The following is a 23,963-nucleotide window of genomic DNA, read 5'->3' as shown; positions in this document are numbered from 1 at the left end:
TATCAGAGCCAGAGGGAAAAGGCCTCAGAGAGAGTTGTTACGGTGTAACACTACTGACTCTGTTACAAACTTCAGTCATGGGGAAACAATGGACTCAGTAAGTCCTTTCATCAATGGGACTCATTAAGTGTCAAGTAACACTTTTCCTTCCACGGATGACGGATGAAAGAGAACCAGGATGTCAGCATTCATCACCACTTTCTGGTTCTTGGAGGATGGAAAAGGGGACCAGGAGAGAAGGGAGTGAGAAGGGAGCAGAGCAGCAGGGGAAATAAACTCCTGCGATGGTTACTCACTTCTCCCCTTGTGTCCCTACACTGACACCCGTGAGTGTAATTATTCAACTTGGGTATAGCATTGACTAGGCTTTTTACAGCAAGACCTGCAAACAGGTAATTGACCGATGGACCTACTCTGGGCCATGTGCAAAGCTAGACACTGGGTAGCCCCAAAAGGGTAAGACGCAGTGCCTGGTCCTAAGAAGGGGGTAGGAGGGCTTCTAGCCCAGGGATGTGGGACAGGGAGGCAGGCCAGATTCGGCTAGCTAAGGGCGTTAATGCAGGAGTGTCTGTACTTTCATGTCACTGGCTGCTTCCCCCATTCACTGGGCCAGGCAGGGTTCCTCCGAGAACCTGCGGTGGAAATATCACAGGGGCACCACCCCCACGCGAGGTTAACCCGTGAAGGGCCCCCAGACAGCCCTAACCTCGAGGCCCAACCTTCTGCCTGTGGAGGGGCTGTAGGGGCGCAAGCAGGAGGCCAGCGAGCGCTGGCACACGCTCCTCGCCTCCGCGCCCCGCTTCCCGGCGCGTGCGCGGGGCCGCGGCCGCGGCCTGTGCGCAGCCCGGGCGCCTGCACTGCGCGCGCGCCGACCCCGCGTGGGGTCCGGCTCGGGCTCGGGCTCGGGCTCGGGCTCGGGCTCCGGCGCGCGCGGAGGCGGCAGGCGGGAGGGGCCGGACGAGGTCGGGGAGCGGCGCGGTGGGAGGCTCCGCGGCCGGACAGCGCAGACAGGCGCCGGGCAGAGGAGCGCGCCTCTCGGCCTTTCCTCCGCGCCCCCGCGTTCCCAGGCGGCCGCCCCGAGAGGACCGGAGGAGGCAGGTGGGGCAGGAGCGCGCAGGGGCTCCGGGCCGGGCTGGGGGGCGCGGGTGTCCGAGGGGCGGTTGGCGGTTCGGGGAGGGCCGCGGGGAGCGCTGGGGGCCCCGGGAGCCCTGCGGCCGCCTCCAGTGGGCGCCGGTGTCGCCGGCTCCGGGAGGCCTCCCCGGGGCGGCGCCGCGGGTGGGGGTGGCGCGGCCCACCGGCGAGGGTGTGGGTTTCTCGTTTCCGTTCTTCAAGGGCAATTTAATTTAGGATGGGACGCCGCGAGTTGGGTGGGATGGGCCGGACCCCGCGGCGGAGCTGGGTTCTGGCCCCGGCTCGGACGACCCCGGCGCCCTGGCAGTGCCTCCCGCGGGCATCGGTGTGCTGCGCGCTGTGCGCGGCCGGTCGTCGTTTTCCTGAAACGGGCCTCTTCGGATCTCTCGCGTCTCCCCTTGCTTATTCAATTATTTAAAAAACCTTTTGCCAGTGGGAATTCGAAGCCAAACCAAATGACTTTGCGTCCAGTCTTTTGCTGCCCCGAAATTCCTTAATTCTAAGTCGCGGGAATTGGGAAGGGAAGTTGGCGGCAATACTTGCGCAGAGACATGTCCTAAACGGAGACACGGTTTAGCTGGCATCCCGTGGATTAGATCGATGCGTTTATAATGTCAGCTTGCTTTTGAATTACATGTCAGGTTGCTCATTCATCCAGAGACTATATAGGCAATTTGGATTTAAGCTCTGTTTGAGACAATGTTTTGATATGTAGCAGAGGGTGATATTCTCCTGGGGTAATAACTTGCTCTGTGTTCCCAGCTAGACTGTGGTTCATATTGTAGCAATGTCATAGTGAAAATCGCTGCGTTTGAAATATTTAAATAAAGAAACACCCTCCTTCCTAGAAACACCCCCCAAATACTTTAATTGTACTTCGCTTTCACATTGACAGTTGTCATTTATGAATCTTCTGCACAATTTAAAGGAAGTCGTCTAAATGTCAGAAGATCACGTGGTGCAGGACGTGTAGCCACTGTAGAGGGGAAGCGAGAACTGAAAATGGCAGGTGTAGCGTTCTATATTTTTATGATGCAAAACCGTCCTGGTTTTGTCTTACTTTGTTAACATAAATGTGCGTTTTTAAATACTTTCATTTGATCTGAACTACCTGAGCTGTAAGATTGGATCTTGACATGTATTGACTATGTTTCTTTCTATTTTATAGAAGATTTGGCACATGGTATATAATTTGTAGGATTTATTTCAGACATTTCAGGTTTACCAGATACAGTTCCCACCAGCAAGACCTTTTAAAAAAGTGCTATTTTTATGGTGTCTTTGTTTGCTTATAATAACTCCAATTTTGAAACATATACTAGTGATCTTTATGAATCACTTTATGATCTTTATGAATATAGAATCAACTTAACTCTTTCTTCCTGTTTAAACCTCTATCTGGTTACTTTTAAGCTTACTGTTCTCTTGTTAATTATGTATAATTAAGTATAACAAACTAAGCCCATAGGCTTGCTTAGTTTGTTAGCCTTTGTTTATTTCTTGTTGTTTCAGGCGTCTGTATACTGTTTTCTCATCTGGAGTTTGAGCAGCACTGTTTTCCTTCAGTGATGCTCAATAGAACTTTCTGAACAAGGGAAATATTCTTTCTGCACTGCTCAGTATGGTAGCCACTAGCCACGTGTGGCTTTTGAGGACTTGTATGGGACTAGAGCAATGGAGGTGCTGAATTTTTAATTTAATTGAAATAGCCACGTGTGGCTAGTAGCTACCTGGTTGGGCACTGCAGCTTTAAATTGTTAGTCCCTCAGGAAGCCTCCACTGACCTTCTTGAATCCAGCATTTATTACAGTTATACTGTAATTACAGCTTTCTTGTAGAAATCCTGCAGTAGGCTGTAATCTACATGAGGGCAAGGGCATATCTGTTTTCTTTCCCTTCGCTGTGCTTAGCCTAGGACTTAGTAAAAAGCACTCGATAAATATTTGTTGAATGACTAAATGAACTTCTTGAGGGCAGGTATGTTTTATATTCTCTCTAGTGCCTAGAGCTAAGTATCAAGTACTATAAATACCTGCTTAATGACTGAACAAATTTCGTGTAGGTATCAAATAAATAGATAGTTGGAGTTATGTTTTAAATGCTTGTTTTGGTTAGATTACTTTTTGGAATCTCATGAAAATAAAGACTCACAACAAAATACCATATGAGGCTGAATGAAAGGACCTCATGATTGCAACTCATGTGGACACAGCTTAGGTCTAGTTGAATAGCTCGAGGATGCTGCCCTTGAACCATATTCCAAATAAATCTGAGGGAGTCTCTTGCCCTCAGTGAGATTCCTTAGTGAGGCCCTAACAGCCTTGAACTCCTCTGAAGAAGTTAGTGGACATCCCTACTCACCACCATTCCGTGTTAGGGCATGAATCAGGAATCCTTGAAAAATCACAAGATAGTATAGCCGCGTTACAAGATGCTTTTGCTCAGAGGTGATGGAGTAGGATGGGATTACTATATAAATCAAAGTTTTGGGAATTTGATTCTAGTTATTGCATGTTATGTTCATAGTTAGTTAGGGCTGACTTTTTGTCTTAGGCTTACTTTATATAATCTGTTCTCACCAGGTAACCATAGTAGGATTTGAAATGAAAGTATGTACTCAATTCAGATCAGTACATCTCTAAGTTCGACCAAGATTCCCCGGTGTCATGGATCTCAAGATCCAGAAATAGCTTTTAGGGAAAGATTCTAAGACTATATAAAAGTTTGTAGAGTGCATAGTTTTCTTTGGTGGGACAAAAGGTAGAATGTTGGGTGTTTTGTGAAGGAAAGGAAATGGGACTAGAGAAAAATGCAATGAAGACACAAAATACAAGGAATGTTCCCTGCACGGGTCAGGTAATATTGTGGCTTCTCTGGGCTTCAAGTATCTAACTGGTGATGATGAAGTTGATTACATCTTCTTGAATGAATCATCTTTCCGCCTGGAATCTAGGATTTGAATATTTATTAAATATGTGTAAGACACTAATTTAGCTCCTGTGGCAAGTGATAGTTTTGTAAGACACAGTTCTTATCCTAAGGATCTCAGCTATCTACAAGGGAATGAAAGGTGCTCTGGGGATCACTTTCAATAAACTTTTTTTTTTTTTTTGTGAGGAAGATCAGCCCTGAGCTAACATCCATGCTAATCCTCCTCTTTTTGCTGAGGAAGACCGGCTCTGAGCTAACATCTGTTGCCAGTCCTCCTCCTTTTTTTCCCCAAAGCCCCAGTAGATAGTTGTGTGTCGTAGTTGCACATCCTTCTAGTTGCTGTATGTGGGACGCGGCCTCAGCGTGGCCAGAGAAGCGGTGCGTCGGTGTGCACCCAGGATCTGAACCTGGGCCGCCAGTAGCAGAGCACGCGCTCTTAACTGCCAAGCCACGGGGCTGGCCCTCAAAAAACTTTTTTGAATGGGAAACGCTGCTCTTTGAACAGGAGATTTGGCAAGGTGGCTCCTCTTAACTGACTCAGAAAGAGAACCACATAATCACTTTGCTGAAGAATTAAGAGTATAAAAAACATGACTGAGTCCCAAAGTGTGATTATAGTCAGATTACTCTTCCTAAAACACAGCTGAAATCAGCACACCCTCCTTTTAAAAAATCGGTGGTTTTCCGGTGCTCTTGGAATTAAGTGGTTTGGTCTTTGATCAGGTATTTAAAGTTCTCCCTAAAAATCCATTACAGCCTTACCTATTACTGTTTTCCTAGATGTACCCCAAGTTCCAGCTTGCTGTTCCTTTAAAGTGTTCCCCTTTTAAATTTCTGCCCCTATTTCTGTCTACTCATCTTTCAAGACCCATCTCAGGTGATGCCTTCTTCACTGCACCATTTCTGATTCTCAGGCACTCCCATAGCAGGTGTTCCTTGTACTTGTGTTGTGAAACATATCCCATTCTGTTTCATCATCTATAGTTATTAGTGCTCTTTTATCCACTCTAGTAGATTGTAGGCTGCCTAACAAGCATGGACCACCTGTCATTCCTTTTTGTATTTTCTGAGACATCTAGAATAGTCCAGGGCCTTGTACATAGTGGTTAGATGTTTATTAAATTTGTTTCCGTTCCTTGACTTTAAAGGAAGCTTCATGCCCTGCATAGAATGTTTTGTCCAGACTTGCTGCCAAGCAAGTAGAGGCCAACAAGTAGAAATCCTGAGTTACTTCAACACTGAAAAGGTATAGTGTTGAAGGAGGGCTGTCTTTGTGCTGTATGTTACTTTTTGGAATTGATAGTATTTGAGGAAGATCACCATGCTATATGACACAAATTCCTTGTTATTTTCCTATTTATGTGGTTAATAATTAATGTCAAATAGTTAATGTCAAAATGATTGGGTGGCAAGTAATTTTAGCATCCAAGAAAACTTGAATACCTTTAACATAGTAACACTGGATTGGGTTAATATATAATATCCATATCCATATAAACATGCACCTTGTGAGAAGAAAGAAAGAATCTTATGTGTTACCAGTTTCTGCTAGTATACAGAAAACCTGTGAATCAAGTTGGAAAGGAACCAGTTAGCTCAGAGAGGTAACTACTTCTTTGGAGAAGGGTGGTGGTGGTAGAGTACAGATAACTAAGTTAGACGTAGGATTGGTTAACGAAGTATCCTGGAACACACATTGAGTAATATCTAGCCTGACGTTATCTTCTAGAGGAAACTGTCAGGTAACTATTTTTGCTTATTCTAGTCTTTCAACTGAAATAATCTAAAATCATTTTTATGTGGTTTTGTAATATGGTTTTCTGCTTATGTTTAAAAACAGGTATAGAGATTCATAATATTTCAGACTTTAAAGAATTGATGCAAAAGAAACTGGAAGGTTTTTAGCCTCAGAATTCAGTTTTACTAACATTTTCTCTGCTTTCTACGTCATTTCTGATATGTGGGTTAGGGTGCAGCACTAGTCTAATTTAGAGAAAGTTTATTCTGAATGCTCATATTTTCTAGGAAGCAGAGGTAATATAAGTGATGTGGTCTAAAAAGCATGGCCTTCCATCCTCTAGGATAGCATAAAGAGATCCTGTACATTGTCAAGAAGTGAAACAATGTCAGTAAGCCCTTCAATTTGTACAAGTGATGTGATTAATTTTCAGTAAAGTTTTCTGGGATATTGGAAAGTAATGAGAACATTCCTAACTGGATTGTTTTCATGTGATGAGCACATGTCATGAGCTGTTGGATGACAGATGATATAACATGTGTCAGATTCCACGAGAAGTTATCTACAGGGGATAATATTCCCTTGTTTGTCGCTGTGAGTAAAGAGAACATCACCCATTTAGATTAGCTCAGCATTTAAAAAATGTTTTCACCAATTATTGGGAAATAATATTACTCCTGAGCTAATATTATCCCTGAGCTTTGTCTAGAAAGATTACCTCTGCTGCTAACTCTATAAGAGGCAGTGTGAAGCAACGTGTATTCTTTAACAATAGTTTGCTAAAAGGAAGGTATTTTTCCCCTTCCCCTGTAAAAAGACTCTTGAAGGTTGAAGTTAAAAATGTCAGTAGGTTAAATATTAACAGAATGTAGGCTTTTTGTGATTGAAGGGAGTCATTCTAAGTTGTATGCAAATATAATAGATATGCTTTTTTCCCCCTCTCATTAAAGGTGGCTTTCTAGAAGATGACCATAGAAGACCTTCCAGATTTTCCATTAGAAGGAAATTCTTTGATTGGAAGATACCCATTTTTGTTTCCAGGTTCTGATACACCAGTTATCTTTTCCATTTCTGCAGCACCAATGCCTTCAGACTGTGGTATGTTAAGTAGCTATGTTTCTTTTCCATAAACTGGTAGCTTGACTTCTGTCTTAGGCCCTTTTTGCACTCATAATTTTTCCTAAAACCATTTGTTATGGTTTTCATAAAATTGCTCAAGTTTTCCTTTTTCAAAAATACAATTGCTTATTGCTTTTTCTGCCTCTTAAGTTGAATGCTTTATTTCTTCTGTCGGCATTTTTATTATGTAAAAATGTTCATTTTAAGTACCACGATGGATTTAGAGGATTTTATTTTTAGAACGCAATGGTGCTTAGACATCTAGCATTGTTCTGCTATTGATGTATTTATTTTGGTTAAATATACTAACTTGCTAAAAGAGCCATATACTTAAAAAATGATTTAAAAGCACCGTGAAATAGCCATCTCCAAGGACCCTGTTGTCTCTGAAATGCTAGGATTCTAATTAACAAACCAAATAATCACTGCTGAAATGATCCAAGCTTGGATGATGCTGTAACAAGTTACATGTTCAATACATAAGCAGGCCTTATTAGGATCTTGTCTCAGTTGTTGCCCATTATAATTATCAGTATATACACAAATAACATTTGGTAAAACTTAAAAAAAAAAAAGCTGTGTACTTAGGCAGAGGGTGACACCTTTCCCTGGAATGTGGAGTGAGATTGGTTCATTTTTAAAATAGTTCATTTAGGGACGGCCCCATGGCTTAGAGGTTAAGTGCACGCGCTCCGCTACTGGCGGCCCGGGTTGGGATCCCGGGCGCGCACCGACGCACCGATTGTCTGGCCATGCTGAGGCTGCATCCCACATACAGCAACTAGAAGGATGTGCAACTATGACATACAACTATCTACTGGGGCTTCGGGGGGAAAGAAAAGGAGGAGGATTGGCAATAGATGTTAGCTCAAGGCTGGTCTTCCTCAGCAAAAAGAGGAGGATTAGCACGGATGTTAGCTCAGGGCTGATCTTCCTCACACACACAGAAAATAAAATAGTTCATTTAACTCTCCTCTGTAAAATGTAAATTTAGAAGTATTCTAGTTTTTATCTATTTAGGCTTATTTCCCCAGGGCCATATTTTATCAGATAGTTGATATAGGAATAAGAGAAAACCAGGAGTTAAATTTGATAGATTTGTTACATTTCTAATTTAGTTACAGTTTTTCAAGTAAAATATTGGGTCACCATTTCAAATTGTCTTTGGAGGTAGACATAATGCAATTTTTAAATATTAGTAGATATAAAATTATTGGATTGGGAATTTGTCTTTTTAGTCATATCTATTCTAATAACTACTCCTCTCTAAGTATGCTGTTTTTTTTTTTGTGTATGTGTGTGAGGAGATCAGCCCTGAGCTAACATCTGCCAGTCTTCCTCTTTTTTTTGGCTGAAGAAGACTGGCCCTGGGCTAGCATCCGTGCCCATCTTCCTCCACTTTATATGGGACGCCGCCACAGCATGGTTTGCCAAGCAGTGCGTCGGTGCGTGCCTGGGATCCGAACTGGCAAACGCTGGGCCGCTGCAGCGGAGCACGTGCAGTTAACTGCTTGCGCCACCGGGCCGGCCCCTAAGTATGCTGTTTTTATGTGGTCAGATTCTGTAGCAGCTTATCTTGCAATCTTTAAAAGTATTACATAAAACTTGTGCCTAGATCCTAGGAATTATTTGCAGCTTTTACAAAAATTGACTGGGCTTATTTTCAGATGGAAAAAAATCAGTTATGCAGAAAAACCTTGAACTAAAGCACTTTATACCCTGCTTATGACACTTATCTCATTCTATCTTGGGGTATAATTGTCTTGTTTCCTTTCCTAGACTATAGCTTTTTGGGATGAGGTGGCAGTCATGTTTTATTTTTGTTGATCTCATTAGGGCTAATATTGTCATTTGTTGATATTAGTTGCTCAGTCAATGTTTGTTGAATAAGTACATTGAATGAAAGGTGATAATGGATATTGACCCATTTGTATAACTGAAATTAAACATTACCTGTAGTCTTAGAATTAGAGATTCTGAGAATCTGAGTGGTCCTATAGTTCAACTTTCCCTGCTCACCTCCCAGTATGGAAATTCTGTTTTTTCAGGTTCTCTGACAGATAACCATTCAACCACTTGGATACTAATGGGAAACTAATGAAATAATCCATTTCATTGTTAAAAAAACTTTAGTTGTGATAAAATTATTTTTGTATGTGGACTGAAAATGTCTCCTTGAAATTTTGGCCAGCTGGTACTAGTTTGATATGTGGAACAAACACTTCTTATATTTGATAGCCTTCAAATATTTGAAGATAATTTGAGTATTTTTACTTAGTCTGTACTTCCTTAGGCTACATATTTCTAGTTCCTTCACCAGTCCCTCATTATCAGGATTTCTAGACCCTTTTCATTCTAGATGTTTTCTTCTTAGTACACTGTAGTCAATGTCCTCTTAAAAGTGGCACCCAGAATTTTGTTTATTACGTATTTATTGAGGGCTTGTTATGTGCTAGATGCTGTCCTAGATGTTGGGGATAGCACAGTGACCAAGACAGACAGTCTAGTGGGGAAAACAGACAATCAACAAATGAATAAACAAAACATAAATATTATAGACTATAATGAGTTCTGTGGAGAAAAGAGACAGGGTGCTGTGATAGAGGATAAGGGGAGGGGGGCTGTTTCAGATAGGTAGTCGCTGAGGGATCTGAAGAGCTGGTCATGAAGAAACCCTGGAGAGAAGTGTTCCAGGCAGAAAAGGAAATTGAAGGCACAGACTTGGGGAAAAAACTGGTATATCCTAAGGATTAATAGACAGCTAGTGTGGCTGAGAAGCAAAGTGATTGATGGGCGCAATGGTAGGAGATGAAGTTGGAGAGGACGACAGGGGCCAGATCGTGCAGGATCATTGAGGCCTTGGTAAGGGATGTGTACTTTACCCTAAATATAATGGGAGCCATTGAATGTGAGACTGAGAATGAGACTGAAACCAAGAAACAAAGAAAACCAAACCAAACCACACAAACCAGAGCTTAGACATGCAGCTCAGTGTTGACTCTCAAGGTGGTTACCCTGGAGGACTAAAGGGTTTTGGAATCTTGTGCTTTGAATACCTTTAGAGCCAGTTTACACAGAACACACGTTACATATGCTATAAACCCCACAATATGTTGTTATTGTTTTTGCTTAAACAGCGAATTATCTCTTAAAGAGTTTTAAATAATAATAACAAAAAGTCTTATTTGCCCACGTAATTACCATTTTTAGTGCTCTTCGTTCCTTTGTGTAGATCCAGATTTCCATTTGACTATTTTCGTTCTGCCTAACGGACTTCCTTTAACACTTCTTGTGGTGCAGGTCTGCTGGTGAGAAATCTTTTCAGCTCTTATATGTTGGAAAACATCTTTATGTTACCTTCCTTTTTGAAAAATATATTTGCCGGGTATAGAATTCTAGGTTGATAGTTTTTTCTTTCAGTACTTAAATACGTTGGTCCACTCTCTTCCAACTTGCATTGTTTCTGACAGGAAATCTGCTATCATTGTTGTTGCTCTGTATGTAATGTCTTTTTCTTCCCCTCTTGGCTGCTTTTAAGATTTTCTCTGTGTCTTTGGTTTTGAGCAGTTTTATTATGATGTAGCTTGGTGTAGTTTTCTTTATGTGCTTGGGGTCTCTTAAGCTTCTTGGATCTGTGGGTTTCAGTTTTCATCAAGTTTGGGCAATTGTTATTTCTTCACATATTTTTTCTGCCCTTCCCACTTTTTAAAGACTCCAGTTACACAAATATTAGACCACTTGAAATTGTCCCACAGCTCACTGATGCTTTTCTCATATTTTAAAAATTCTTTTTCTTTTTGTGTTCCATTTTGGATAGTTTCTATTGCTATGTCTTTTCTTATGCAATGTCTGATCAGCTGATGATCTCATCCAGTGTAGTTTTCACCTCAGATGTAGTTTTTTATCTCTAAAGTTTGATTTGGGTTTTTTATATAGTCTGTATGTTTACTTAACCATTTGAACATTTAGAATCCAGTTATAATGGCTGTTTTAATGTCCCCTTTTGTTAATTATAATTTTTTTGTCAACTCAAGGTCTGTTGCAATTGATTTTTCCCCTGATTATGGGTCATGTTTTCCCCTTTCTTTGCATGCCTGGTAATCTTTGATTGAATGCCAGACACTGTGAATTTTACTTGTTGAGTGCTGGCTATTTTTGTATTCCTATAAACATTCTTGAACTTTGTTCTGGGAGGCAGTTAAGTTACTTGGAAATAGTTTCATCCTCTCAGGTCTTGCTTTTATGATTTGTTAGGTGGTTCTGGAGCAGAGATCATCTGGGGCTAATTATTCCTCAATAATTAGTACTATTGAGTACTCTATCCAGTGCCCTGTGAATTTTTTTCCCAGCCTTTTTGGTGGAAACAGGCGCTGATCAAGGCCCTTAATGAGCACTCAGCACTAATTCCTCTAATCCTTTTGGATGGTTCTTTCCCTTACCTCAGGTATTGCCTCACAATAATATGTTAAATGCTCAAGCAGGAACCTCCACAGATCTCTGTGGTTCTCTTGCTGTGCGTCTCTCTCCTCTCTGATACTCTGCCCTGTGAACTCTAGCTGCCTTGATTTCCTTGGATTCTCAGCTTTGTCTCTTCAACTCAGGGAGTCTTTCTGGGATTTTTCTTGGTTTCCCTGTCTCTGTCTTGGGGCCTAGAAACTCTCAAGGCAGAAACCTGGGGCAATTGTAAGACTCACCTTGTTTGTATATTGTCTTTTAGGGATCACTTTCTTTCATTGGCTAATGTCTAGTGTCTTGAAAACTGTGTTTCATCTGTTTCCTTTGTTTTTTTGGTTGTTTCAGATGGAAGGGCAAATTTGGTCCCCATTACTCCATCTTGACTGGAAGTGGGACATCCTCCACCCTCACTTTCTTTTGATTAATTTTTTTTTTTTTGCTGTATGGAACCTTAAAATTCAGATGCAGTTAGATGTCTTAATATGCAGTGTAGCACAGAGGTTAAGACTATAGGTCAGTCTGGCTTTAGTCCTGACTCAATCACTTACCAGTTGTGTGATCTTGGGCAAATTACTTATTTTCTCTATCCCTTTGTTTCTTCTTTGTTAAAATGAGAATAATGATAGTACCTACCTCATATGGTTGTTATCAGGATTAAATAAGGTAATATATGTAAAGTACATAGAACAGCCTGGCACCTATTAAGCACTTAATAAGTATAACATTTTGTCATTATTGGTTAAATGAGATGACTGCTATTTGCCATTACCTCAGTATATAATTACTGAAGTGTTGTTATATGCTTTAGTATTTATTGGGCTATTCCCCCCGCCCACACACACACTCTGACCATTATTCTTCTTGGTTCAAATGTTCTTTCTTATTTATAACTCTTATATTTACTTTCTAGATCTTTGCTACTCAAAGTGTGTTCCTTAGTCCAGTAGCATTGGCATTGCTGGGAGCTTGTTAGAAATGCAATCCCACCTGAGACTCACTGGATCAGAATCTACAAGATCCCTGGGTGATTCCTATCTACATTAGTGTTTGAGAAGCTCTGGCACAGATGAACTGTAGAGTAATTTTGTCTCTCTCCTCCCACAAATAAATCAGTTTTCCAATTTTTTTTTGCTATTATAATCAATGCTAGAAAAAGCATTCTTGTACATCTCTCCTGTGGACACATACAGAAGAGTCTGTTTAGGTTTATATTCAGAAATTTCTCTACTAGAAATTCCGAATGCCTAGTAAAGTGACTGATCCATAAGTATTTAGTGAAGGGATGAATGAATGAGACCAAAAAAAAAAAAAAAAATCCAGTCAACTGAAATTTATAAGAAACACACCCAAATCTACGTTGAAGAAGCTATGCAAGGTACTTTTCCACGCTGGATACTGATTCTTTTCTGATTTTTCTTTTCTGAGCACAGAGGACCATTTTGTTGTCTAAGACTTTGGACAATATCTCGTAGTCTTAGTCTTGCTGATTCTCTTCTAATGACCTGCTGCTCCACTTTTCTATATGGCCTTGGTTTGCTGCCTCTCCTTTTGTCTTTTAGTTATCCTGATTTTAAAAGTAAGAATTGTGTGTACATAATATCATTTTGGAAAATGTATAAAAATACAAAGAAGAAAATTTAAAAAAAAAACATGCACCCTGCTACTTGTGTGTGCTGTTAAAATCTGAGCTCATCGTGAGTTCTCTTAGGGAGGCAGTGTAGTAGAGAGAGGAAGACAGACCTGGTTTTCTGCCCTGCATTTGTCGCTCGCTAGCTTCGTGACTTTGAGCAAGTGTTATTTAGTCTGAGTTTTGGTTTCCTCGTCTGCAAGGTGGGAATAGTAACACTGCCAGGTAAGGTGTTTGTGAGGACTGGTGAGGTATTTGGTAAATTGTAAGCACTCAGCAAGTGTTGGTTTTGTAATGCTTCCCTTCTTCAATGCCTCTGGTTTTTTAGATTCCCTACTTTTTTTAAGATTGTTCAAGGCAGTAGAATCTGATTTTCTTCCATTCTCTTTTATTCTCTAGCCATAGGATGATCTAAGTTTTCTATGAATCTAAAGAAAGAAATTTTAAGAGATGCTTAGGTCATGTTCAATTTTGTCTAGTATTCCATGTTTTTACTAATACATGTTCCAAAACAACCCAGTCACTTTGTCTCAAGGTTTCATCGCTGCGTTGCCAGATGTCGCTTCCTTATGGGTCAGCATAGCCGTTCCCCTCATGCTTCTTCAGTGAATAAAAAGTAATGCCTGTTTATTATAGAAGATTAGGAGAATGCAGAGAAGTAAAAAGAATATTTTGAATTACACATTGGTCAAGCACACTGTTGATATTTTGGCATATTTCTTTCTTTAATATATGTTTTAATCATAGATGTGAATCTACTGTTCATAACGTATTGATGTTTGGAGAGGTGAAAATATTGATAAAATTTTCTGTGCCTTAGAAAAAGTTCTTGGAAAGTTCAGGGTTTGAGATCAGGGTTTGTGCACTCACATTTTTATTTCATCTCTAATAAAATGGGGCATGATAAATGGAAATCTCATTCTCACAGCAATTCAGGAGTGCCTCATACATTTTGGCGATTCTGACTTTGGATTTGAGAAAACTAAATCTACTTTTTCGAGCATCTAAAAATATTTGTATCATTTGAGCCCTGGTCTTATTGTCTATTATTTTGAATGTATTTATTTGGAACTTATAATAAATTTAATTTACACCTTTTTTATTTCAGAGTTTTCTTTCTTTGATCCTAATGATACATCATGCCAGGAAATTCTCTTTGATCCCAAAACTTCTGTATCAGAATTATTTGCCATTTTAAGACAATGGGTTCCTCAGGTCCAGCAAAACATCGACATTATTGGAAATGAGGTAAGGAATTCTTAGATTTTGAGTTTTGCGTTGTTAGATTTGTTAATGGTATAGATTTTTTTTTTTTCTCGTCTGAATGGAAAGATGGTGATAAAGGAGAAGACTTTTAAAGTTTCTGATGTTTGTTCTTTGTATTTCCAGGTTTTTCGTGGAACAGTGGGTTAGGACTGTATATTCTTTCCATTACTCCCCTGCTCCTCACGTTCTCACATCTGGAGATGTGACATTATAGATTCTTGGTGGGAGCAGGCATTTTTCATATTTGCTTTCTTTATACAAATTAATTTTGTAAGCTTTAAAAAATACTTTCATAAGGGGATTTGATTCCCGTCATGTTTTATCTATACTTTTGAGTGGTTTGGTAAAGATCTAGGTTCAAATATAATTTTTAAAAATAGTTGATTTTTTGAACGAGGGATGAAAGACTAACTGGGTTATTGACCAGCATGTTGTCATATTGTGGGAAGAGAGAGCTCATACTTTTTTCAAATACTGTTACACTCATTAGAAAGAAAATTTTGCTTATTCTTTGAGAGGTTAGGGAACATATTTGAAGTGCCAGATTACCTTGGAATACTCTAAGAATTTCCTTCAATCTGGTGAGAAGTTCAGTTTTCATTATTGTTGTTGGGTGTGGATTTAAAATTTATCCTCAAGAGAAGCCAGTTCTATCTACACATTTTGTTGAGAACTAATTCAGATAAGAATTAACTTGGTTAATGACTTGGTTCCCCAGCATTGGTTTGAAATCAGTTGACTTCAGGAGTCAGGTTGTAATCATATCTTCCTTGGTTTCCTCAGATTCTTAAGAGAGGTTGCAATGTGAATGACAGAGATGGATTGACAGATATGACTCTTTTACATTATACTTGCAAGTCTGGAGCTCATGGGATTGGTAAGTAGGTGGTAAATCTATTAATTGCTTAGAACATGTATATTTGTATTGTGTAAAAGCTATGTTTATGCCAACCAGAGTGCCTGTGAGGACACCTAGCTGATGATAATAATATTCCTTGAATAGGTGAGGATTCAGTTAGGTCCTTGCAAAAACCTTGCCCTTTCTGCCTTTCCTTAAGGGGGTCTTTATAGTCTCCTGGCACCTCCCAGCTTTTCTGGAACAGGCTTCACGCCTGCGTGCTCTCTAGTTGAGAGTAACTGGTAACACCCTATAACCTTCCTGAGAGTTTACAGAAGGTTTGACAATCCAAGATCCGTTTTCCAGGCAGCCCAACCCCTGCAGACCCCAGTCTTTAGGCTTGTCTAAGGTCTGTTCCTATATACATAACATATGTTTGTATTTTCCAAAATTAGTATTCTCCTGTGCTTTATCATTGTGTAAACCTGCCTCTCTTCCTTAACTGTATATTGTGAACATCTCTCTCTGTTTCAGTAGTCTGATATAGGGCTTCTTAAACTATGGATGGTGAAGGACTCTTTTTTTTTTGCAATCCATCATGGACTAATACTTTTGTAAAATAAAATAACAATGAATTTGTAATAGAAAAATGAAATAAAGACATATAAAATACAAGCCCAAATGTTTTTCAAAAGGCATAAAATTACAGTTCCATTAATATATTCAGAAGAAATGGTTATACAGGGAAAAAGAAATGAGTTATAAAAAGTACAAACAAATTACAGTTTGGGACTGGCGGTGGTCCATGGAGCACACTTGGAGTAGCACTGGTCTAGTAGTGCATTGTTTTTAATGGTTTTATAGTATTCCATTATATGGATGTCTCATAATTTATTTAACCGGTTTTTCATTATTGTACTTTTAGGTTGTTTCAGAATTTTATTCATAATAAAAAGTGCTGTGATGAACATCTTTACAGCTAAGTGTTTATTCATATCCCCGAGTATGATTATTTTCTTAGAATAAATTCTTTGTAAGTGCAGTTTTTGAGGTGTAAGTGTATGTTTGCTATGCTGTTTGCTTTGGCTTAAGTGAGGTAGTAGATAGCCATCCATTGGAACTTAAAATTTGTACTGAAGAAAAATAATTTAGAAAACCTTCTTTAGGTGATGTTGATACAGCTGTAAAATTTGCAACTCAACTTATTGATCTGGGAGCAGATGTTAGTTTGCGGAGTCGCTGGACAAATATGAACGCTTTGCATTATGCTGCTTATTTTGATGTCCCTGAGCTTATAAGAGTGATTTTGAAGACATCTAAACCAAAAGGCAAGTACTATAAAATCACCTTTAGATGTTACTAATTGAACATTTTATTAGTGGCATAAAAATGATAATTCAAAGAGTTTTTTCCTTCTAATCCGTCTTGTTCCGTATGACCTCCTATCTCACATCTTTTTCCAGAAATAGTTTAAAATTTCTTTATTGAAGATTAATTACTGTCCTTTCACAAAAAGTCTTTACAAAGAGATACAAAATAAAAACGTGTTCTCCGGGTTTTTATATCTCTGCAAAGTCCCCAGAAACCTGGATTTTATAAAGTGTAGTTGAATCTTCGTGCTTTATAATTCTTTTGTCTCATTTGCGTAGCCAGAAATAGAGCAGTAAAGCCTTCAGAGCTAAGCATTGAAATCATAAAGAATATTTGTTTTAGGTGGCATTCAGTTCTCAAATTCTATGGTTCCATTAAAGGATAAAATTTTGGGGTTATTTTTTTCTCTTCCTGTCTTGATGGTGGTATCCTAAGATTGAACATCAGAACGTCTAAATTACAGTCCTGGTATTTTGGCTTTCTCCCTGGTCCTCTCAGTGTGTCAGTTTTCTTTTGAGAAAAACATGAGAGCAAGTGCAGTAGTGTTACTTTAAGTTAAAGGCGGCATGCAATGTTTTCTCCATTTGTAGAAGACTTGTTTTAGAGATTCAATAAATAAATTGCCCAGAAAATTTGTTTCTAACCTCTGCTTTGTATACTTGTCCATTTGCTCTTTAACTTTTACCTTTTCGTGTTTTGACTGACGTGAGGAAAAAAGCCTCTCTTTATAGTCCGGTGTCTTTGCTCACTCAGGAGAGTTTGTCCTGAGCACGTCTTGGTTGTTTGCAGTTGTAGGTGGCGCATGTGGAGTGGTGTGGTTTAGATTAAGGTTGGATTAGCAGAACCAGAGGTATTAAACCCTTGTTGTAGAAAACATTCAAAATGGGATTTCCAAATCTGGATGATTTCCTGTGTGTAAGTATAGCATCATGATGATTTACTGAAAGTTATTAGAATGTCCTTAGAATCGAAAGATTCCTTTTCTCATTGTGAAGTCCAGATTCACTTGTTGAATAAAGTATTGTGCATGAGTACAATATGTAAGCGTTTATATGTTTAATTAGTCTTTAACTTATTCCTAGTTTGAAAATTTTGCTTTGTTTTACCTACCACTTTTTCTCTAAAGGGCTAGATAGTAAGTATTTTAGGCTTTTTATGGTCTCTGTCGCAACTGCTTGATTCTGCTGTTGTGGCATGAAAGTAGCCATAGAGGATATGTAAATGAATGCATGTGGCTGTGTTCCAAGAAAACCTTCTTTACAAAAACAGATGGTGAGTTTGATTTGGCCCATGGGCCATAGTTTGCTGGTCCCTGACCTAAACCCTGCTACCTCATTGTAGTTGTCATGACAGATATGCAAGAGGTTTGTTAACGAGAGATTATGTTAAGATAGTTACTTTTACAAATATTAGTTATTGCCATTAATTGCCCTAAATATAGTTTAGTTTGTGATAGTTGGAAAACCCATGATAAAGTCCATTTTATAATGAAATTTTATTGTGCTAAGAATGTAATTGGTTAACCAGATTGTAGTATGAAGATTTTGTTCCATTGTGAAATCGTGCATCTAGTGGGTTGATTTAAGTCTCATAAATGGTTGATAAAGCTCCTTTTCCAACTCGCTCCCAAAAAACTCAACCTGTCTCCTTTTATAATAGCTCCTTTATAATAGCTAAATTTAAAATTTTAGTTAATAAGCTTGTGATGTTTAATTGCAGATGTGGATGCCACTTGCAGTGACTTTAATTTTGGGACAGCTCTGCATATTGCCGCGTATAACTTGTGTGCAGGTACTGTGAAATGCTTACTCGAGCATGGAGCAAATCCTGCATTTAGGGTAAGAGGTTAAATTAAAAGTGAAAAATATTAAAAGAATTAAAATATCTAACATTATCTCCCAGTAAAGAGTTGAATTTGGATGTTGTTGTAAAACTCTTACATGAGCAAAAAATTTGTGTTTCTGTGCCCTGTATAAAAAGTGATGATGATAAACTTTATCTCAAATAAATGTCAAGTATAGCAGTGATTTTCAGTCCCCTTATATTGTTAAGCTCTACAAAACTTAGCTTCATTCAGCAAAGTAAAAAGCTCCTTAAAGTGTCATCATCTTTGAGTTTAAGTATCTTTCATTTAGGCTTTTGATATATTTATAAAAAGTTAGCTGTTAAATAAAAATGCATATATTAAAGTTATATTTCTGTATTAAATCGTATTTTAAATTCTTTTGGAAAGAAATTTTATTCCAGACAATTTAAAAAAATGCATATTTAAGAATGGAGTAAACCTTTAAAAATCAAATTAAAGGAAAAATTTATTTTTTCATGGTAATATTATAGGATGGAATTTCATAATCTTTAAATCCTTTGGTATTTTATTGTCTTCACAGAATAGGCTTTCAGTGTTCTTTTCCTATGTGTTAATAACAGTGACTTGCTGTGGCAGGGATTCTTAATTGGGTTGGTGCCTTACCTTGAAGGGGCAGGGAGGGCAGTGTTTGAAAAACCTCTTCCCTCCTGTTTTCCTCTCCCTCTCCCTGCTTTCCTGTTTCCCCTCTCCTGCGTAATTCTCTGCCGCTTTTCTTTCTGTTTAACCCCGTCAGTTAGTTAGTTCCCCCCGCCGCCTTCTTTCGTACCCTGTTGTTTAGTGGGCACTGGGAGAATACACCAGTAAGTAAGATAAAAACTCTGTCCTCAAGGAGACTACAGTCTAGAGGGGAGGATGGACAAGTAAGCAGTCAGTTTTACTGAAGTGTGTCAAGTTCAGTGTGTTACGACGCGAGGGCAGCGGGGTGTGCACAGAGCACCATGGGGTCGCGTAGGAGGGGCATCTCTCCAAATCTTGGGAAGGCTTCCTGGCAGAGGTGACACTGAGTGCTTAAACATAGTTAAGAATTAACCAGATAGAGGAGGGAGGTGAGAAAAGCATTTTAGGCGGAGAGAGTAGCTGGCACAAAGGCTAGGAGACGATAATTCAGTTTGACTGGAGTGTGAAGGTGAGACGTGTCTGCCTTTGCTAGTACAACTGTTGACACAACCCCATTAGTGGAGAGAATATTTTGAATTTAGTTAGATGCAGTGAGGTATGTCACTGAGATAAATTACAAATTCAGGCCAGAAACAATTAATAATAGATTACTATAATTTGAAGGTTAATACTTAAGGAAAAAAGCGGTCAACGTGTGAGTCAGCCGTAGCCCGTGGATCCTTCTCTGATAACTACTGTTTTGGAATAAAATAGAATTCTGTGGTTAATCATGAATAAGCCTTCTTATGTCAGCATGACATCATCATTGTTGTTATTTTATTGTTATTTAGTGTTTTTCTTAACAGAAGTTTCAGTTGCTAAATTTTATAGGAATTAACAGAAGTGTGTAACTTACTCTGGAAAAGTGAGGACTTAAAATCTGAAGGAAAGTATTTATTGTAAATACTGCTTACAATTTATCAGTTAGGTTTTTTTGTTTTTAAAGTTTTTCCCTCTCTCTCTTTTTATCAAGAGGACATATTGGTGTTGTACATATCTTCATTATATTTTGTATTTTTTCTTTGAAATCTGGGATTAAAATAGTTCATCACCGTCTGAGAAATTTGATAGTGTGTCTTCCTATGATATTTTTAGTTAGGGCCAAACTGACTTGAATTTTAAAACAAAAAATGTGAGGTACATATTTGTAAACTAAATGTGTTCTAAAAGCCCCATTCTTTTAACCATATGGATCGTTTGAAGATAATTATCTTGGAGAAGAAAAGGGAAAAAAGTTTCTCAGCAAAAGAATCTTGATTCATCATACTAAAAGGGGGTTATAATCTGGACTCTTTCTCGTAAAGTCTAAGTTTTTTGGTTAGGGAGTGTAGGAGGAAGATAAGTAGTTTGAGGGAAGGATAGCATGGAGGAGAAAGACTGAGAGTCTAGAGGGTCCTAGAAGTGGATTACAATGTCACCTCTGCCAGTCATCGAGTAAGTGACTTTGAGTGAGTCATTAATCTCTCCTTGCCTGATTTTCCTAGTTGGCAAACTGGAAGTGTTAGTAATATTTTACTTGTTTAGTTAGTGATTGTCTCTCCTACTACAATATAAATTCTTAATGGACAAGGATTTTTAGCTGTTTTAGTCACAAGCTTTTTCTTGATGTGAGAACCAAATGAGATAATTTATATGATAGGGTTTTGGTTAATAAACACCATGCAACTGTTAGTGGGCTTGTACCTGACCGTTTTGTCTTGTTGCAGGATAAATCCGAGGATACAGCCTCTCCTTTATAGTGAGAACAGAGCTGCTTTCTTGATTATAGCCCAAATTTTAGAAGTATCAAAACTGTAGTTTCCGTTCCTGAAATCTGAGTCACTCCGTGAGTGGGCAAGATGGTTCGAGGTCACAGAGTGGAGGCGGCGGCTGTGGGCTAGTGGAGAGGGTCTAGGATCTGGGGCTGGGAAGCCAGTCAGTCCTGTGGCTTCTATCTCTGAACTTGCCTTCTGTAAACCTCTGTGGCCAGGCGTGCTGTAACTGGTGGCCTTAGCGCTTGCTCTTGCTTGGGCGAGGCACGCATTTCCCTGCCAGCCAACCTGCACGGTACTCTCTCATCTCTTCTGGCTGCTGAGGCAACGTGTCTTAGCAGTGAGGCCTCCCCTGACTCACTGCGTGAATAGCCACCTCTGTCCCCATGTCTCCTGTTCCCCTTCCCTGCATTGTTCTTTTCTCTCTCCACTTTTTACCATTAATATACCATATATTTTTCTTGTTTGATTGTTTACAGTCTGTGTCTCCCACCAGAATGTGTGCTCTTTGAGGGCAAGGCTTGTTGTTTTCTTCACTGTGGTATCTTTAGCACTTAGAATGTTGTCTCTGGCGTATAGTAGATGTTAAATATTTTTGAATAAAGAAATGATGAATGAATGTAACTTTAAATTTTTCCAAAAACAATTTTGTATATGACTATGTAGAGCTCTAAGTAGGTGTGAATTGACGTTGTTGTCTTCTCTTTATGTGTAGAATGACAAAGGACAGGTCCCTGCTGATGTTGTTCCAGACCCGGTCGAAATGCCATTAGAAATGGCCGATGCCGCGGCAACTGCTAAAGAAATCAAGCAGATGCTGTTGGATGCGGTGCCTCTGTCATGTGATATCTCAAAGCCCACGCTTCCAAATTATGATCGTGTTACTAGCAAGGCAATGCTTACGTCACTTGGCCTGAAGTTGGGGGATCGTGTTGTTATTGCAGGACAGAAGGTATCGTAAGTAACTACAATCTCGAGAGCTCTGTCCAAGGTCGTTATGTCCGTGGCCTGTGTGCCAAGGGTGCATGCAGTAGTGGGCAGAGTTTTGAGTTTTTTTTTTTAAAATTCAATATGTATGTAGAAAGATACTTAATGGAAAATGTGAAACTTCGGTGCACATTTGCTATAAAGTATGATTTAAGAATATAAACTATTTGAGGGCCGGCCCCGTGGCTTAGCAGTTAAGAGCGCGCGCTCTGCTGCTGGCGGCCCAGGTTCGGATCCTGGGCGCGCACTGATGCACCACTTCTCCGGCCATGCTGAGGCCACGTCCCACATATAGCAACTAGAAGGATGTGCAGCTATGACATACAACTATCTACTGGGGCTTTGGAGGGGGGAAATAAATAAATAAATAAAATCTTTAAAAAAAAAAAAAAAAAGAATATAAACTATTTGAACTTAGTAGTGAAGACGTCTTTATTTGAGTGGGAAAAGAATAGGTAGAGCTGTTGAGTGCGTTTACGGACCTGAGCTGAGAAATCATCTGGCCTCGACGCTTTCCTTCCAGCCCCCCTGCCGTCCTTAGTGGTGTTTCTCCCACTACTACCACCTCACAGAAAGGGAGCAAAGGAGACTCTCACCATTCATGGGTGTTTGGCTTTGAGATCCCACAAGTAGAAAAATCTTAGGTATTACTTTAACCTGATAAAAAAAAAAAGTATGTGGCGAAGAGGACTCCCCACCCCACCCCATTAAAGATGCTCCAGATATCTCTTTTGCTTCAAAGCCTCCGTGTCCATATGGCACTCAATTGTTGCCTTTCTCTCTCTTTAATACTTCATATGGGACGGGTGTTTTTTCCTTTTTTTAAATTTTGGCGTTAACAGGGAGCTCACTATGGAGAATGGAACAGGGAATTCCTGGTTGGATATTGAATTTCCTAACATAGTTATGTCTAAATATTTGGGTGGGCTCATGGGAAGGGCGATGCAAATTTTTCAGAAAACACTGAAATTTGAAAGTTTGATTTACTGAGAAAATTGCTTTAAAAAGGAAGGTAAGCTACAAACAAACTATTATGTTGAGAATGACATTTACCAGCTTTGCAAAGAAGATGTTCATAGGACTTCTGTTAGTTTTTTATTATCCTATCTGTGGAGCTAAATTATCAAGAAATTATGAATGCATAGCATTTTTGTTTTTTTACTTAGGATTAATATTCAGCTTCTTTAGTATTCCTGTCCTGTGTCTGAGAATGGACTTTGAGAACAGTTATTTTGTTGTTTTATTTTGGATAACCTAAAGCTGTATGAAAGTAGACGCGTACAATGAATATGCATGCACCAGTCAGCTGGGTTTACCGTGATCATCTCCTGGCCAGTCTGGTTACATTTATGTTTCTCTCAGTCTGTTGCTCGTCTTCTCTTCTCTTGGGACTGTCTTTCAAAGAGCAGATGTTTTAAATATTGATGAAGTCCATTTTATCAACTTTTTATTTTATGGATTGTGTGTTTAGCATATCTAAGAAATTTTATGCTGTGTTTTCTTCTAGAAGTTCATAGTTTAGGTTTTACATTTAGCTTTAATTTTAGGTTAATATTTGTGCAGAGTACTAGGTATAGATAGAGTTTGTTTCTGTCTCTTGCTCTCTCTTGAATTGCCCTTGCACCTTTGTCAATTGACCATATATGTGTGGGTATATTTCTGGATTCTGTTCTGCTCCATTGATCTAATGATTATCCTTTCTTCACTACTACCCTGTCATGATTGCTGTAGCTTTATAGTAAGTCTTAAAATCAGGGATTGTTAGGTCTTCAATTTTTTTCCTTTTTTTTAGTTCCTTTGCCTTTCCATGTACATTTTAGAATCAGCTTACAGATTTTTATTAAAAAATTCTGCTGGGATTTTGAATGGAGTTGTGTTAAACAGATCAGTTGAGGAGAATTGACATCTTAAAATACCGAGTCTTTCAATCACAAACACAATATATCTCTCTATTTAATAGGTCTTTGGTTTATTTCATCAGTTTTGTAGTTTTAAGCATATAGATATTGCACATACTTTGTTAGATTTATACCTAAGTTTTTCATGATCTTTGGTGCTATTGTAAATTTCATTTTCCCGTTGTTCATTGCTGGTATATAGAAATACAATTGATTTTTGTATATTGACCTGTATCCTTTAACCTTGCTAAATTTATTAGGTCTGGCCTTTTTTTGGTGGTTTCTTTGAGATATCCTATGTAAACAATCATTTTGTCTGCGAATAGA

The 23,963-nt window shown here is 39.1% G+C and overlaps 1 protein-coding gene across 2 annotated transcripts in view; it reads left to right on the top strand.

The window, feature by feature from the left end:
• The first annotated feature begins 970 nt into the window (after nt 1-970).
• Nucleotides 971-23,963, top strand: part of CLIP4 (CAP-Gly domain containing linker protein family member 4) — a 59,353-nt gene continuing 36,360 nt past the window's right edge. Inside the window, exons 1-7 of one of the 2 annotated variants that reach the window (XM_058551518.1) lie at nt 971-1,098; nt 6,751-6,898; nt 14,110-14,249; nt 15,051-15,144; nt 16,272-16,433; nt 18,196-18,314; nt 21,467-21,703. In XM_058551518.1, coding sequence (XP_058407501.1) covers nt 6,766-6,898; nt 14,110-14,249; nt 15,051-15,144; nt 16,272-16,433; nt 18,196-18,314; nt 21,467-21,703 — 885 coding nt within the window. In that variant the 5' untranslated portion in view covers nt 971-1,098; nt 6,751-6,765. Of the gene's footprint in view, nt 1,099-5,216; nt 5,309-6,750; nt 6,899-14,109; nt 14,250-15,050; nt 15,145-16,271; nt 16,434-18,195; nt 18,315-21,466; nt 21,704-23,963 lie in introns of those variants that run through there. The other variant, XM_058551517.1, reaches the window with a different exon arrangement.

Source organism: Diceros bicornis, chromosome 12 (assembly GCF_020826845.1).
Source record: "Diceros bicornis minor isolate mBicDic1 chromosome 12, mDicBic1.mat.cur, whole genome shotgun sequence".
NCBI classification, from domain to species: Eukaryota; Metazoa; Chordata; class Mammalia; order Perissodactyla; family Rhinocerotidae; genus Diceros; species Diceros bicornis.
The sequence above is the reverse complement of the archived record's forward strand: the minus strand, read 5'-3'. Positions and strand labels throughout refer to the sequence as shown.